Genomic DNA, 19050 nt, shown 5'->3' on the forward strand with positions numbered 1-19050 from the left:
TATTGTCCCAATCATGGAAAGTGGATTTTTTGTACATCCCCAAGGTACACCCTTTAAATTTGTCATCCTTCTCTAGTGCTCCTTTGGGGATTCTTGTGGTAATCTATTGCATGATCTTTAAAGCACCATGATGTAAATGGCCAATTATTCTATACCAAAGTTCATCAACATCGTGGCTTTGCACTTTTTCTGTTTTTGTGCTCAATGCAACATAATCCTTCATATCTAACTTGTAGAGGCTCTTCACCTGAACCCCGATATGCTTCACCTGTCTAGTGGCTATGTGTCTCAAGAATGCATTTCCTTTCCTGAAGATCACATTGTAGCCATAATCTTCCAAAACTGCAACGGGGACACGATTCTTCTTTAGACGTGGTAAAACATCACATCCTTGAGCTTGAGAGGCAAGTCAAACTCCTTCTAAAAGGTGATGATACTAATCCTGTCACATTGTACCTTTCATCATATCCCATCTTTATGTGCATTTGGAGATCCTTCTCCTCCAAATCACTGAAAAAATATTTGTTCCCCATCAAATGGAATGAGGCACCACTGTCTAGATACCACACACTTCCCATCATTGTGCTAGCCATGCATGAAATGAGAGAAAATTCAACCCCAAATTCATGACAATGAAAGCACTTGATTTGGACAAGTCCTTCTTGTTGCCCCTTTGACCCAATTTTGCTTTGGATTGGGATTTATTCCCTTTCCCTTTATTTTTCTTTCCAGCTAAGGCACAATTCTCCTCATCCTCACCCTTGGATGAAGTCTCGTCTCTGGTATTCCACCTTATTTCTTCCTGCACGAAGTCAGGCCATAAGTGTTTCGAACTTGGTCGATTGTCTCTACCATTTACCAAATCTTGATAGTTATGCCAACTATTGGGAAGGACCAAAAGGGCTAGAGCTACCAAGTCTTATACAGGGACATTAACACAGATCTTGCCAAGTTCATCACGACACTGTGTAAACCTACTCAAGTATTGTAGAATTGTGTCATTCTTTTGCATCTTTATACTTCGAAGCTTGTCCTTGAGTGCCAGCTTCCTATGGTCACTATTATTCTCGAACAACTCTGTTAGTGTCTTCCACATTTTAAATGAAGTCTCTTTTCCATGGAGATTTGAGACAATATGATCCCGTCCTCCCTCCAATATGATTCTCCTCACTTTGGCCACATCTTTCTTCCATTGAGCAAGATTATGGGCATGAGATGCTTGGGGTTTTTCTACATCTGTTTTGATGTATTCTAGTAGGCCATTATTATCCAATATTGTCTCCATGTGGTCCTTCCATGCAACAAATTTTGAGGTGCCTTCCAAGGCATACTCAAGCCTGAGTCCATTGAAATCCATCTTCTCAGTCCTGAAGAAAACCCGCAACACTGATCTTCAAATTTGAACCTCTTGCAATGACAACTTCGAAATATTTGTTCTATAGTGATTCCAACTCTAATACCATGTAGAAATTAATGTGTATATTCAATAATGCTCATGAAATTTACTAAATACCAAGACTTGAAGCTACTCTACTAATTTGCGGAAGCAAGATCACCATCTAGAACAAGAATGATAGACATGCAAAAGGAAACATCACACATGCACAAATATCTATCTAGGGGAGAGAAACTGCTCAAAACCCCTTACTATCTATATTGCATTAATAAGAGAATAAAGAAGAAATACAATGTTTTCTTAAGCCCAAGCACACCTTTCAAGTGTATAATCTTTCCCTTTATCTGACTAACTGAACCTGGACCAACACTTAGTCAATTTCAAGCCTTCCCAACCTCCTATTTCCTTGCGTTCTTCCCTTGGGAAATTGCCCCTAGTTTATAGGAATTTCACACCAAGGAATTTCGCAATAGCTTGAGGTCAATATCTAACTGCATGCACCACCTGTACACATGGGAGTATGTTACAACTGATAGTACACTATCTTGAAAACTCCATCTCAACTAGGTAACTCAAATTCTATGCATGCAAAAAATATTTTGGGTTGATTAATCGATTAACTGGTTGATCACTAAGTGTGGTTGAATTTCCACTTCCATAACTTGACCTCCACTAGTTCTTATGACAGTTACAACTAGTTAAACTGACAATAACTCAAATTAGGTGAAACAGTTTTTTACAAATTAGCAATCAATCATGTAGAACTGAACTCAAGATTCTTCAACTAGAATTTACTGAGTTAACTGAGTGACAAGAGCCATGTCACTTCTGTTAACTACCTCCAAGTATTTTGTTGGAATAAAAATTCAAATTTTAATCTAGTCTGACCAAGGAAAAGTCAAAACTAGATTTTCTTGGTGCATTTTCAACAAAACACGTCCACTCAGGTAATACCAAATGATCACATTTCTAATAATTTTCAAGCCATCGAAGGAAATTTCAATCTAATTCTGTCAACATTTTACAATATATATGAATCATTTGGAATGTGACCACCACATGGAACATTCTATCAGAACCTTGTTTGACACAACAATAAACATCAGATCACCAACAAACTACATACCTTAGCAAGAAATTTCACTACATATATGCCTTTAACATTTTCGATTGATAAAGTTTGTATCTTGATAATCACTAAAAAATTACATCAACAAGAGCTTTCACAATTTGTTATGCATTAAAAAAGAAAACATCTGAAACATCTAACTATGCTAATGAATAAACGAATCTTATTTCCACAAAAAAACAAAAGAAACCTACCTAGATCCACATTACTACATGAAGCTAGCATTGCTAAGAGTATTGGCTAGTAGTATGGTATTAAACTGATTAGCTTCTTTGTGGCCATAGATGGGTTTCGATTTCCATTGACTAAACGAAAATAAATTCTCTTACGAAATGCTCATTCTTTTATTAAAATAATCTAAATTACAAGGACAATGATGAATATTACGCCAGAGTTATACAAACATTGAAGGAAAAAAAAGGCTAATGTAACCATAAACAATAGTACAAAAGATCAAGAGAAACTTACAATAATTTTTGAGACTTAAATAATAGAACATAGTCAGTGAAGTTGTGACAATTTTTATCAATTCAACAAGGTCCAAAAGTTTGAAATCCTCTCTGATACCATGTGTATGGGTCTAAAAATATATATTTCTTATCAGAGAAGCAAATTTTACATAAAATATATCAAATTAAATATAAGTATGTACCTAGTTCTCCCCTCTAATGTTGATCCTTGGCTGACGTTGCTTAAAGTCCCCTGCTTTCATTACTGAACTGAACGATGACTCCCTACCTATCTGGGATCAACCTCTCCAGTTCCTAGACTCGGAGGACTTTGAGATCAAAGTATTCTAGTCCCGTGGCCTAAACTCCAAGAAAAATTCTTAAGTTTCCAATTTCTTTTCAGTTGAAAATGAAGCTCCAGGCTTGTTCCTCAATTTGTACCACTCCTCCTTCTCTGTAACCTTTGTTTTCATCCCCTCTCCTTTCATCCATCAAAAAAAAATATCCCTCCATCTTCACTCCCTTTCCTCCTTTTATCATTGATGTTTCTTCCTGCCTAAGAGATCTCACTGCCTCATAAACTAAAAAATCAATTTTATTTTAGTCATCCCCCCTTGAAAACATGATCAATGGGTCTTTATCACCCTGTTGAAGGTGTTGGACTCACCAACATTAAGGTGATCTCCCTAATATGAAGTCCCAACTAGACCTCACACTATTTGGTGTAGAAGTCTCATTCGATACGATGGCCCGGTTGCCATTATCTTAAATAAATGCCTTAGCTCTTGCTTGTCAACATGTGAGAGTGGTATGCTTTGTCTTTGAACAATGAGGTTTGCATGCCTCGTGAGTGCTTTGGTGCTACTTGTGTTAAAGTTCTTTCATTGCAGAGGGAGAGGGTGGAAGTGAGCCTTAGGTTGAAAGGGAATAGTCCCAACTCTGCTAGAGACACACAACACAATAGGGCATGCACAGCTTCTAGCCGAGTAGTCCACATGGATGCGGCAATCAAAAACAAAAGGTGAACAAATAGCATGTAAAACACCTAGCAGAATAGTCAACACGAGTGCGACGGGCATTATAACAAGTTTACACGAATGAATCAGTCGAGTGTCCAACGGGATAGCCCACATGGCCGAGACAACGTTAACAACTTATACAACACATTTTTGTAAGCATATGTATTAGAACAAATGAAATAGTTCAATTGTCTTAATACATGTTAAAGAAACATAAATCCAAGCATCCAAATAATAGTCTTACAAACGAATACAATACATGTGTGAAAGTGTGCTGGCCTGTTAATAGGCTTCTGAATTAAATGAAAGTTCCAAGATACATCCGTACACCATTACATCACTAACCCCGATAGCAGGGCATTGGAGCCACTGTTCGCTCCTCAAAGAAAATATTACACACTCTTAATGTTATGTGGGAGGAGCCAAGGTGAAAATTCTTTTGCATGTACAAATGAGGGGTATTTATAGCCAAGGGTAAAACTGACCCTTGTGACTGTTCGACTTCCCTCATGACTGTTTGATTTACATGACTCTTCAACTTTACATGGCTCTTCAGATTTACATGTGGGTCTCTTGGACTTCCACGTTACATTACATTGATTACAACAGTGTGGCCCATAGTAGTGATGTGACTGAGATGACTCATGACATGATTCAACATGATAGAGCTGGTATGTTCATGCTGGTGGTGGTGTGCATGTTGAGCTGTAGTACTACTAAGTGATGGATGTACTCTTGGTGTCTCATAGATTCACCTCTTCATGGCAAGGTGTGGATATTCTTCGATGGTCTTGGTTTTCACTTGATGTTGCATGTGCACGTTGCTCCATGCTTGTACTTTGGCATGCTTCATGTGTTCGTTCGTTAGCGAACAAATTGCCTCGAATGCATTCCTTGTTCGTACGTTCGCGAAACAATCTCCTCGCATGCATTCTTCATTCGTCCGTTCATAAAACAATCTACTTGCATGCATTCCTTGTTCATCTTTTCGTGAAACAATCTCCTTGGATGAAATCCTCATTCGTCCATTCGCAAACGAATCTCCTCGCATGCTCTCCTTGTTCATCTCATTCATCACTGCGTCATGTCACATCCATGTACCTGTATCTGGAATCACTCATGATGAGACGACATCAAATCCAGAAATATCCTAGTCTACCATGATGCATTGTCGTTCGATTTTAGATGCAGATGACCGAGAGAGAGGACAAGGCTCTGAAACTACGTAAGTAAGATTTCAAGCCGGGATGCGGGCTCTGGGCACTACCAGTGAAAATTGTGCAGAGGTCATTGGGAGGCTGAGATAGATAATCCAAATCAGTAGTGCCTGTTTGCAGGATTTGGCTCGGCTGGAGGGTATATATGCGCTAATTTTTCAAGGAGGCAATGTAGGTAGCATAGGGGGACTGGCAGCAAAAACTACACAATTTTCTCCAAGGAGCTGGTAGTGGGCTATAGGAGTTCTGCTGAAAAAACTGCGCAATTTTTTTGGGGAGCTAGCAGTAGGCTACGCGAGTGTTGCTATTAAATACTATGCAATGCTGGGAGGTTGGCTTGCTGTACATCCTTGTGCAATTTCTAAGTTGAGTGGGATGCTGGGAAGCTGGGGAAATGCTCATGAAAACTGCATAGTTTTCCAAGTGAGCAGTAGGTCGGTTGACTAGGTGACTAGCTGGAAAAGCTGCGCAATTTTTTGAGGGAGATAGTGACAGGAACAGGGTGTTTATCTGACATCTATACGCAGTTTCTTCAGTCAGTGGAGCGGGCATGCTTTGTAGCTTTTGTGCAATTTTTTAGGGGAGTGAGTCCCGGGGTCATTGCCTGGTCAAACTCTCTGGTTAACCAGCTAGAGGCTCGGTTGTTGTGCTTGTGAGAACCACAGATTGAAATGGCTTGCTGGGAAACTTCTGTGTTGTTCTGGGTGATAGTAGGTCAAGTTGATTCTAGGGTTACGCAGTGCAGACTGCATGGCAGGCAACCTCAAGCTCTATGCAATTCTGGGCGGAAGTACATAATCACTGACAGCTGAAACTGGGCATTGCAGCTCAGTGGAAGTCTAGTTGTTGGAGGATGGTCCGATCGACAAAGCTTCAAAAAAATGACCAAGTGTGTGAATGAGTGACTTCATACATGCATGACCTCACAAACACACACTCAACATGAATTGACGACAAGACACCTTGAACCAACAAGACAACATACACTTAGTGTGACTGACCAACGGTGTGAGCAACAAACGTGACACTTGTGATAGATCGTTGAATGACCGCAATGACGCTTGCACGATAGTGCATACAACTTCGTGTGTGAGTGCAACGGATGCTTACATAGCTGACACAACTTGTACACATGAAGGCAGACCTTATGCATGGCCAGAACATGACTACAAGCATGACATTGTGACCAACAATAAAAAGATGTCCATTGAATGGTAAAGCGAGGAGGGTGCAAAGAATCAACATGAGCTCACAGGATGAGCTCGAGTGCTTGTAAACATCAAGAAAAAACCCAAGGAAGGCTCTGAAATTAGATGAAGGCCAAAATTTTGGAGGGTGTTGCAGCCGCTACAACACTTGGCAACACACTGGTTGAACTCCAACTTCTTTATTTTGGTCCATTGACAGCACAGGGCCTTGGTATTTAAGGGAGTATTAAATCATTGTGCGGGTTACTTTGGCTTCCCCACTTACCCAGTGGACAGACATGGTTCACCTTTCGCCAACTCAGTCAAACACAACAACAAGTTTCAGCTTGATCACAATGTTTTGAAATCGATAAGGGTAGTTTGGATGGCGAGTTAAAATTTCTCGAAGTACGAGTTTTCATCACTAGTGTTGCTCCACTACTAGCAGGCCTGGATAGTACTTCACTGGAGTCACCCAGGAACACACGCTTTTCTCCACTGCCAGCGAGCCTGGTCAGTACCCCAGTGGAGTTGCATGCTTCACCTCTCTGTGCAAGAAGCCTTTCTCTTCTTTCACCTTTGTGTTTTTTTAAGAAGACTATGCATAGGCACTTATTTATTTTTTGGGTGGAAGAGGCATCCCAACTTATTGAGAGAGGAAGAATTTGTTCCTTCAGAGAAGCATGTAAGACCTCTTACATAGGTTTGCTTGTTTAGATTTTCCCCTTCTCAGTTTCTACTAGTTGGATGAGCTTGAACGCACAAATCAGAAGGCTGAGTACAGGCATAGGGTTTCCCAATGTGGACACAGGTTCATGGTTGGAACCAAACTTCCCTTGCAGTCGGCTCGTATTTTACATCAAGAATTCATCGACCAAAGGTTATAACCAATCACATAGAAGATGGACACATAACTAGCCAAGTGTTACAGTGTCACAAGACTCTTTGGATCTCGGCCACATACTCATTCAAAAGACAGAACTCAGTAGAGGGTACCATTTATTTACAAAACTAAAAATAGCATGATACTAAGAAAAAAACAAAACGAAACAAAAATAGTAAGCAAAGCAGCCAAAACAACAAGCAAGCAAAGCAAGAAAGAAAACAAACCAAACCAAGTCAATGAGCAAACAAACATGCAAACCAGAAAACAAAGGCAAGCAAGAAAACCAAAACTTCTCCTACTCCTACGCTAAACAGTGCATGGGCCTACTCACGTGAAGTGATATTTCCAATGCAACCATCAGCGCATTGGCTGGCCCATGTTGATGAAGGCATGGTCCACGAGAAGCACATTGAAGTGAACCAACAAACATAAAATATATAACAATGAAGACCAATGCACTCTTAGTTTACACGCATCCATAGAAAAGAAGAGAGTGAAAGCACAAGACAAACACTCTGTGGCCTTACCATGGTATTGTGACACACTGCGTACAGATGATAAGCATATGCACTCTCTTGATTGTGGCAGACAAGAAAACATGAGAAAAAGAGAAAACTTACACCTTGCAAGTGCGCTTGTTGTGAATGATTCCTCCAGTGCGCAAGCGATGTGATCATGTGATTCTAGAGGAGGAAGTGAAATATGTGTGTTGGATTAATCTTCAGTGCATATAGATGAGTGATGACGAGCCTTGGGTTTTTCATAAATTTTTTGATCGGAAGTGGAACTAACCTCAGGATAGTGAGGGCTTGACATAACCATTAGCTCAGGCTGAAGTGCCTCGACAGCCTGCGGGGTTTCCACTTTGTCAATAGATAGATCATCGAAGATCAGTGGCTTAAACAGATTAACAGTGAGTGAATCAACATTGTGATCAAATGAATAAGTACAAAGATCACGACAACCATGATTAGAAAATTCAAGATGTTTTTCGGCATCTTCATGACTTGATTAATCATACAAAGGGGTAGATGAGAAGAAAGAATGTTCACCCTCTGCGCTTCTGGAAAAAGTAGATGATACGTTAAGTGGATTCTCAATGAAAGATTTGTCCTCTTCACTGTCAAATGGTGTACTGACATCTGGTGTGTTCTGCGAATGATCAGAAATGTAGAAATTTTGAATAATAAACACTTATTCACAGAGATTATTCCGATTATACACTATTGCGGAATACATGCACAATACATAATCTCCTCTACGTTGATCATCAATTTAGCAGCATTAAAAACAATGAACATCAATCGCATGCGCACATTAACATAGTATGTAACCCGGGGAAAGCATACAGCTGAAAACCCCACACTATCTGTATATTATAATGATTGAGAACATGTAACAATACATAGTACAATACTCCTCACAAGTACTCAATACTATCTCCACCTGTCACACACAAAACTAGCTCAGATTCGAACAAGTCACAGGTTCAAATCTCCTTCGCTGCTTTGCCTGCCTCTATTGCACAATAGCAAGTGAAAATCATGTGAGCACAGGCTATTTCATTGGGCATATACTGCGCAATCTAAGTCTCTAGTGAATAAACTGTTCCTACGGAAAAAGCTGTATAACCTGAGGATGAAATATGGAGACTTGGTGACAGAGCATCTGAACGCATTTAATACTGTGGTAAGTCAGTTAGCATCTGTTGATATTAAAATTTTAGATGAAGATAAGTGCATCAGTTTGTTGTGTTCTCTACCAGATTCGTGGGATAGTTTGGTTATTGTAATAGGTAGAAATGCAACTGCCTTGCAGTTTGATGAAATAGTCTCATCCTTGCTGACGGAGGAGATGAGACGGAAAAATATGGAGAGCCAGAATGGTGATGCCTTGCTTGTACGAGGACAGTCCCAGAATGGAAACAAAAATAAGTCATCAAGTGGGAGATCTAAATCTAGAGGGAGATCTAAATCTCCAAGAAAACCTGTAAAGGTGGTGTGCTGGAAATGCCGAAAGGAAGGGCACTACAAAAGGGACTGTAAATCTAAAGCTCCTAATAAAGGAAAGAGATCTGATGATGCTCCTTCTGCAGAGGTGAAAACCACCTCAGATGAAGGTGGGGATGTGTACTTGGTTTCTTCAAGTACACATGTAGATCATGAGGCATGGTTGATTGACTGAAGTGCATCCTTTCACTTCACTCCCCATAGAGAGTGGTTTTGCGAGTATGAGAAATATGATGGTGGTGATGTCTTCTTAGAGGATGATAGGAAGGCTAGAATCGTTGATCACGGAAAAGTAAAGTTGAAGTTGCAAGGTGGAAGGGTTAGAACACTTCCGAGTGTTCTACATATTCCTGCATTGGCCAGAAATCTGATTTCTGTAAGCAAGTTGGATGATGCAGGTGTAAAAACAGTGTTTGAGAAAGACACCTGCAAGATGGTTCGGGGAGCACTGGTATTGATGCGGGGAGTTCAAATTGGAACTCTATACAAGCTGCAAGGTAGCACGATTGTTTATGGGTGCAACAGTTCTGTGGTTCCTGAAAGTGGAGCAGAAAATCTAGTGGTCTTTGGAGAGAAGACCATGCTATGGCATCAAAGGCTTGGACATATTGGAGAGAAGGGCCTTCGAATACTTCATGGTAAAGGTATGGTAGAAGGTATGAGTAATAGCTCTCTGGATTTTGATTTCTGTGAAAATTGTGTATATGGGAAGCAGAATCTGGTGAGTTTCCCCTCTGGTCGTAAGAGGGCGAAACATATATTAGAGCTTGTGCATAGTGATGTGTTTGGACTTGTGAAGGTTCCATCACTGGGTAAGTTTGTGTACTATGTATTATTTATAGATGACTTCTCAAGGAATACATGTATATATTTCCTTAAGAAGAAATTTGAAGTCTTTGATAGGTTTAAAGAACTCAAGGCTCTAGCGGAAAACCAGACAGAGAAGAAGATAAAGGTGCTGAGGATAGATAATGGTGGAGAGTTTTGCAGTAAGGAATTTGAAGAATTCTGTAAGAAGTGTGGTATAGCATGACAGAAGACTACTCCATATACACCTCAGCAAAATGGAGTTGCAGAAAGAATGAACAAGACGTTGATGGAAAGGGCAAGGAGCATGCTCAGTGGTGCCGGGTTAAGACAAGAATTTTGGGTAGAGGTGGTGGAGACAGCATGTTACCTGGTCAATAGATCACCTTCATCAATATTGGAGGATAAAACTTCACAAGAGGTATGGACTGGTAAGAAACCCTCTCTTTCACATCTGAGGGTATTTGGATGTGATGCATATGTACATGTTCCAAAGGAGAAACGAACCAAGTTGGATAGTAAATCTGAAAAGTGCATCTTTATTGGGTATAAGGATGGTTTAAAGGGTTATAAGCTTTGGAACCCAGTAACAAGGAAGGTTGGGTACAGTCGAGATGTGGTGTTCAGATAGGTGAAAAATGTTATTAAACATGAAGTCCAACCAAAGGAACCTGAGAAGATAGAGTTTGAGCTAAAGGAGGAAGAATCAGACTCTACAACAGAGGAGGTATTAGAAGATGAAGAGCCACAAATTCCTGGTGTGAGAAGATCAGTTCGAGAAAGAAGGCAACCAGAAAGGTATAGTCCATCTGTTTTCTGTTCAAATTTTGCTTTTTCTATTACTGATGATGATCCCAGAACTGTGAAGGAAGCAGTAGATTCAGAGGATGGAAAACTTTGGAAAGAGGCCATGGTTGATGAAATGACATCTTTGCACAAAAATGAGGCTTGGGATCTGGTGGAGTTGCTAGCTGGAAGGAAACCCATTGGTAGCAAATGGGTGTTCAAGAAGAAGACAAATGTCGAAGGAAAGGTGGAGAAATACAAAGCTCGGTTGGTAGCAAAAGGTTATTCCTAGGTGCCGGGAATTGATTTTGGTGATATTTTTTCTCCTGTTGCCAAGGTAACTTCTATTAGATTACTTTTATCTGTTGCTGCTGCTTTTGATTTTGAGGTAGAACAGATGGATGTGAAGACAACATTTCTTCATGGGGATTTGGAAGAGGAAATCTACATGAAGCAACCTGAAGGCTTTGTAGTGAAGGGTAAGAAAGAACTGGAATGCAAGTTAAAGAAGTCTCTGTATGGGTTAAAACAGTCACCAAGGATGTGATATCAGAAATTTGATACATTTGTACAGGGACTTGGCTTCACCAGAAGCAAAGAAGATCACTGTGTGTATTTTAAATTAATTGGTGGCCGTGTTATTTATTTGGTCTTGTATGTGGATGATATGTTGCTGGTCGGAAATGACAAAGAAATTATCCAGGATTTGAAGACCCAATTTTCCTCCAAATTCGACATGAAAGATCTTGCTGCTACAAACTATATTTTGGGCATGGAAATTAAAAGAGATCAGGCAACGAGGAAGCTCTGGTTAAACTAGAGGAAGTATGTTGAGACAATATTGCAGAGATTTAATATGCATGATAATAAACCGGTGAAGGTTCCTATTCCTATAGGTGTAAAGTTATTTGCTGAACAATGTCCCAAGACATAAGAAGAGGAAGAGGACATGTCCCGTGTTCCATATGCAAGTGCAGTCGGTAGCTTGATGTATGCAATGGTCTGTACTAGACTAGACATTGCACATACAGTGGGAGTATTGAGCAGGTTTATGTCAAAACCAGGAAAGGAGAATTTGACAACAGTGAAGCGAGTTTTCAAGTATTTGCGTGGCACTAGTGACTATGGTTTGTGCTACCAAGGAAGACCAGGATTGGATAGAGTGTTGGATATTCGTGGCTTTGTTGATGCAGACTGGGCTAAAGATCTGGATCAGAGAAGATCTACAAGTGGGTATGCGTTTAACCTATTTAGAGGTGCAATCAGTTGGATGAGTAAGAAACAATCTGTAGTGGCACTATCAACTATAGAGGCAGAATACATGGCAGCCACTCATGAAAGCAAGGAAGTAGTTTGGTTGCAGAGATTGTGTTCAAATATGGGGTTAATATAGGGAGCTATAAGGATAGACTGTGACAGCCAAAGTGCAATTTTCTTGGCAAAGAACCCTGAATATCATTCGAAGACAAAACACATTGATGTTCAGTATCACTTTGTGAGGGATATGATAGAAGACAAAAATGTGTTGTTGGTAAAGGTGGACACTTTGAAGAATATTGCAGATGCATTGACAAAATCTGCGAGCTTTGAGAAGTTCTCTTGGTGTAGAGAAACAATGGGAGTTGCAGGGTTGGATAAATGACTAAGCTCTCTTGTGGCCCCCTGTGGAAAGAAAACAACAAGTGGGAGAATGTTGGGTTGTGTTATATTCTTTCCACGACTAGCCCACATGGTTAATCAGGGGCGGGCGGAGCCCCCCCTTCGTTGCGCCGATTGCAAGTTGATCTCAATAAATAGTAATAATCATCATGGTTGTGGTCATCAATATTCATATAATTAGTATAATCTTGAAATAGGTAACCAAAAGATTAAGGTGAATTGAGGATGTGCGTATAAGTTGAGTTGAGAAATAGGTTTTGTTATTTTCACTTATATAGTATTGCAAATTAATGACTAAATATCTCATTTGTGGTTATTGGAGAAATTGACTAGTTATCATTTAAGATCTCATCCTTAGTTGCCTTCAATGAGCTAGGACTTGAATTCACTAGAGTAAAGTGCTACCTCTATCTCTACCATCATCATCTACTTAAAGAAATAATAATATGACACGTGAGAGATTGATGCCTTTGCTCCTAGAAAATATGTGATGAAGATGAATTTTTATAGTCAATAATGGCATATACTACACCATGGAGAGTAAGGGTGGCAAGGGGCCATGTGGTCTCATTTTTTCGTGATTTAGTTCATTAATCAAAATATATGCATTTTCCACTTGTAACATGTTCAAATAGTAGTAAAGTAAAACATGACTTACAAACAAATATCATCTACCATGATTTAATACATATACAACAAGTAGCAAGTTGTAAGTGGGGGAATGTGGCATCTATGCTTCCCTAAGTCAAATGACTCAATGCTTACAACACACTCAAAACAACCCACTAACTCAACATTGCATTACATGGTATCTTATTTCAATTCTCTTTTTATTTTGGACAACACTTTGCTAGACATATATAAAAACTCATTATTAAATTACCCTATTTTTTTAGCACTTAATCAAATATGAAAATTAATTTATACCTATAAAAATTTAATAATTAAACTAAATGACAAATCCAGAATCCTTAGTATCGAGTTTCCTTCGACCTAAATTCTTGTTTATTCACATGACAAGTCAACTACTCGCAAACATGGCACCGTGTAGCGAGAAAGAAGAGCTGCACACTAATAAAGAATGAAGCATAAAACAAATTCTTAAAGCTAAAAGGAAAGATACGTTAACGAAAAGCAAGTTAATATATATAAATATTATTTCAATCCATGAGAATCCTTAGATTCTATTGCATAGACGTGTCGAATTCCGATTTCAGGATGCAGTTTCCTTCAACCTAAATTCTTGTTTATCCACATGACAAATCAACTGCTCGCAAATATGGCACATGTGCAGCGAGAAAGAAGAGGTGCACACTAATAAAGAACGAAGCATCATCAATCAATCGCGGGGATGACCATGAGTATCTGTTTCAGAGTTTCCATCTGATGGCGAGGGAGTTTTGTGGACACATCAATACTCTTTCCCCCTTCTCTTCCGGGGAACAATTTCATCCTTCCAATTTCTTTCAAGGACGCGGCCTGTACACTCAGTGGCCTTCCCCATCCGTGGTCTATCTCGTAAACACGAAATTTCGGAGACATGAATGTCATTACAATGTAATCATTACATAAATTTCCAAGAATTGGGTCTATGTTTCCGCTGCCAAGATGAGATTCGACGAAGTCTACAAAATTATTGATGTGCACCTCTGTGCCACAGGCAGAGATGAGTTCTTGGATGAGAGCCGCAGCAAACACGATATCCTGCTCCAATAACTGCTTGGCTGTAGTCCTGGCAATACCGCAGCATACGCAGTTCCCAAAATACGTTGGAGGCAATGGCGGTTTTACCCGCCCTCTGAAGTCAATTGGCACTCTAAAATAAACGGACTCGTTCTCTGGAACTTGTCGAGCTCTCATTACGCATCTCCAAAACTGCGCGGAAACTGCTACAAATGAAGTTGAAGCGCCGGATCGTTCCTTCAAAGCTTGAATTAATTTTTCGCTGAAATGAAAAGTTGAGATTTCCAGATTTGTTTCTAATTCTGCGACGGATTTCTGGATAGTACTGTTGTTAGTGTTTTCCACTGAGCCATCACCAGTGCTTGCATTGGTTTCTGAATATTTTATGGGCAGTGAATTATTTTGGACAAACCTGAAAATTTGCGCCTCCTTAATCAAATCAGTGACAAATTCTTCAGCCCTCAAAAAAAGGTTGGGTATTGCCTCATTCTTATTTTCCCGCTGAAAGAATGTTCTCATGTGGTGAGGACTCTTGGAAACGGAAAGTTCTCTGCTACACTCTGCCCAACTGCTCATGAAATGCGAAAAGGAATTCCCGTCCGCAATGACGTGATGAAAATTGGCTCCCATGCAAAATCCGCCTCCCTGAAAAGCAGTGACCTGCAATACCCATCGTTACTTTTGAGACATCATCCATAGGAATATGAAAAGCGAGTGAATTTTTCATACCTGTATTGAGAGAAGCGAATCGTCGTGGTTTCCATGGCGGGTCTGGACAAGTTCCTTGAAGAAGTTTTTGTGCTGAAAATCGTCTACTTCCACATCCTCAAATGGCATGTCAATGGTTGCTTCGACGAACTCCACTCCGTCATCGTTGCAATCAATTTGGGGCCGACCCCATTCTCCTCCCTTCATATCCAACCGACCTGCAAATGGATAGAATTCCACCATAACTAACGACAGGCTTTTCTTTAGCTTCTCCACTATGGTTGGGAAATCCTTGTCGGCAGTAAGGTCTGGCGTTTTATAGAAAAAAAAGTTTTCCACGTTATTATTGGGTATGTTACTAATATCAATGGCTGACAAGAACATGCTATGCTTGGCAGTGGGGATGGCTGGTGCAACAGTGGAAACCCTCGTTACCTTTACTTTCATTTAGACTTGTGCCATGACCGCAGGATACAAACCACCCAAATGTAAAAAATGCCAATGAAGTGTAGATTGGTGAAATTATGGATCGAAGCTCAACCTGTTTTCTGCGAAGCTCTCTTTTATAGATTGAGCAAGCTGTTTTCCTTGCTTGTGAAGTTTTAATTCAAATATTTAACAACTTTTCTTTTTGCGAAGCTCTCTTTTATAGATTGAGCAAGCTGTTTTCCTTACTTGTGAAGTTTTAATTCAAATATTTAACTACTTTTCTTTTCTTTATAGGGAAGTTTTAATTCAAATATTTAAGAATAGTTTTGCCTATTTCTTTAACTATTTCTTTAATTTACTTTATTAGGTGATATTCACAAATTTAATTTATTAGGTGATATTTAAATATAGTTATGTTTATCTTTTTAATTTTAATTTTTATCCCTTTGTTCGCATTGCCTCGTTAATGGTATGCCTATTGTTTTCATTTCTCCATGTAATGCTTTTTAAAACCTTAGCAATGTATCGATACATAATATCTATGTTTATTGCAATGTAAACCCTTGGACACATTGTAATGCTCTAATTGAGCGATGGACTCCGACGGAGGTGGGGATATTTACAACAAAAGGGCTGAGATTGGTTGCTCCAAATTGCGCTATTGCCAATGCCCAGATCCCACTCAGGCCAGTATCCTCTCTGCTCTTGTTATATCGCACCGGCCTAACATGTATCTTGACTACAATTGGCATATAACTTGATCACACCCATTCCATGTATTGTTTTGGTGTCACTTTCCATGCATTTTTTTTTTACATAGGTTATCAACACAACATATAACATCACATTCTCAAAGTTGGTTGCTTATATATGGAATATATATCTAAAAGAATAATTTGGATTTAATGCTAATGTTGTTGTGTGGTTCCCAATGCATTTTTACAATGGGCTGTTATTAATATTAATTATTAAAATGCCTTCTCTTATATTTTTCATTTTTACCTAATTTTCACACATAAAGGAGATATTTTAAGTGTGTTTCTTTTCACTTTTCCTACATAGCACAATATAGTAATACGTTAATCAAGTGAGTATATATAATAATAAAGTTTTATAATTAAAAAAAAAGCCAAAGCTTAGTAAATGTGCTCGATGTTTTTTGATGTTACAATATGTCATGCACTTGGTGGCATTTTAAAGAGTTAATTTTTCATGTTATAATAAGGTATTTTAAAAAAAAATGTGGTAGTCAAGTAAGTGAATAAATTTGATGATTGTAGATGATATGATATGCAATGTTTTTTTTATCATGGTGCAATGTAATGCCGATGAGGATGCACTCTTAGAGGCATATGTATTAGGTTAAAATATGAAGGGGACCTTCATTTTGACAATATAGGGTATTTCCCAAACCCTAATGTACTCAACATAATGAAAGATGAATTGATGTCTTGTCCGTCCATACCTGGTTCCTCCACCGATTGCAATGCATATTATAGAAAGCTAAACTTCAAAGTCATATGAGACTCTTAATGCATCGTTGAAGCAACAAATCCCCAAAACCTTAATGCAATCATAAGGTTGATACCTGAGATGAAACACGATAAATGAATGCAATATGCATCGCGTGAGAGGGCACATCGACAAGGTTTGATAGAAAATGGTCATGGGGAGATTGACGAGTTCAAAACATGATAATAACCCTTAAGGCCTTGTACAAGCATATGGGGATCCAAAATTTGGTGATAGGTGAATTATTTGGGTGGGTGTTGCAGTGGCTACAACAATTAGCGAACCACCGGTAGAATCTAGAATCTTTACCCACATCCCTATAACAGATTGAGTTTTGATAATAGTGTAAGGAAGTATTGAATAAACACTATGGGTACTCCTTGAATTTCTTGACCTTATACAAATATGCCCTTCCCCTGTGTCCCAACTAGGTCATATCATTCTTTACACACTAAAACAAGATCTCATACATGTAAGTCTTTGATGATGATGCAAAGAGCATGATAGAGGGCTTATTGTATTAAAAAATTTAAAGTAATTTTATGGTGTTGCTTTGCAGCTAATAGGCATGTTTAATACCCTGACAGAGTCTCTGAAGGAATCACAAACGTTGCTTCGCTACCACCAAGCCTATTAAGTACCCTGACGAAGTCAGTTGCACCACCTCCTTACACATGAATCCTTTCTTGATCCTTTACCCTTCATTTGATTGATTTCACTTTATTGTGCACATTGGCGTCATTTATTAGGCGCTTATTTTCACCAGGGTGGGTGAGGTACCCTGACTTATTTACGAGCAAGAGAGGCTATTCATTGTTTGACATAAATTGAAAGGTTTTTCTGATTTTAGATTTTTCCCTCATGCTACGCTTCGACATCATATCTCCAAATAAAAGATGGATAATGAAAACATATCAAGAAATATTTAGGACCATGCTAGATGTAAGGTTTAAGTTGCAGATATAGGTCATTTAAACTGATTAGGGTTCCCCACATGCAGCTATTTATATTTTCCTCATTAATGGGTCAGACTCATAGGAAGATTGTTAGGAGCATGATTTTGATCATTGCTTCTATGAGAGGTTTCCTCTTGGGGCAACCACCACAACCACAGGAAACCATTAGGGTCAGGGTTTCAACATTAAATAAAAGTGACAAAGGAATCTCTTCTAGGTTTTCAGCAAGTGCAAATAGGGACAAGGAAATCTCATCACGACATGCAAGATATGTAGGGAGCAAGGCTAGTGGAGGCTCATGCAGTGGCATGCAACATAGAGAGAAAATGTGATACTAGATCAACAACTAGTGTATGCTTTGTGAGGAGATGAATGCATGATAAAATGCAACAGGAAGAAATACATGTAATATGGCAAGAACCAACTAACTTCAATTAAAATATCTATGCGATACTCATGTATACAATTTGTAAATGGAATGCAAAAGATGAATGTATGCTAAATTCATAATATCATGCAACAAATTAACTAATTGCAATGAGGAAAACATGACAAATGAATATCTAAACCCTAAAACCATAAAAGGAAAACTCTAAACTAGCCTAAACCTAAAATCCTAATTTAACCAGAGAGGATGTACCCCTAGAGGCATATAGATTAGGTTAAAACATGAAGGGGAGCTTCATTTCGACAATATAGGGTTCCCAAACTCTAATGTAGTCAACATAATGAAAGTTGAATTGAAGTCTTGTCCATCCATACCTGGTGCCTCCACTGATTACAATGCATATTATAGAAAGATAAACTTCAAAGTCACATGAGACTCTTAATGCATCATTGAAGAAACAAACCCTCAAAAACTTAATGCAATCATAAGGTCAATACTTTAGATGAAACATGATAAATGAATGCAATATGCATGGCGTGAGAGGGCATATCGACAGGGTTTGATAGAAAAGGGTCATGGGGAGATTGACCATTTCAAAACATAATAATAACCGTTAACGCCGTGTACAAGCATAGAGGGACCCAAAATTTGGTGATAGGCGATTTTTTTGGGTGGGTGTTGTAGCAGTTACAACAACATCATTCAATTTTGGGGTGGTGTGGCTACTTGTTATCTCAGGTTCACTGCTAGAAATCATAGGGGTGAGTTGTGATGAACCCTCCAATATTTATGAAAGAACTAGGCCTGTAGGAAATCACAATGGTTAAATA

At 39.0% G+C, this 19050-nt stretch overlaps 1 protein-coding gene across 1 annotated transcript; it reads right to left on the minus strand.

Annotated features, from left to right (window-relative positions):
• Positions 1–13879: 13879 nt before the first annotated feature.
• LOC149138663 (hydroxycinnamoyltransferase-like) lies at positions 13880–15382 on the minus strand. Its single transcript, XM_089450447.1, has 2 exons — positions 14957–15382; positions 13880–14887 (listed from the first exon to the last, which is right to left on the minus strand). Exons 1-2 carry the CDS (start codon positions 15380–15382, stop codon positions 13880–13882), a joined length of 1434 nt encoding a protein of 477 aa, XP_089306573.1.
• Between the last annotated feature and the right edge of the window lie 3668 nt (positions 15383–19050).

The sequence above is a fragment of the Pinus tabuliformis genome, chromosome X, assembly GCF_031772625.1.
Source record: "Pinus tabuliformis cultivar Carrire ecotype Pingquan chromosome X, CPIR1, whole genome shotgun sequence".
NCBI classification, from domain to species: domain Eukaryota; kingdom Viridiplantae; phylum Streptophyta; class Pinopsida; order Pinales; family Pinaceae; genus Pinus; species Pinus tabuliformis.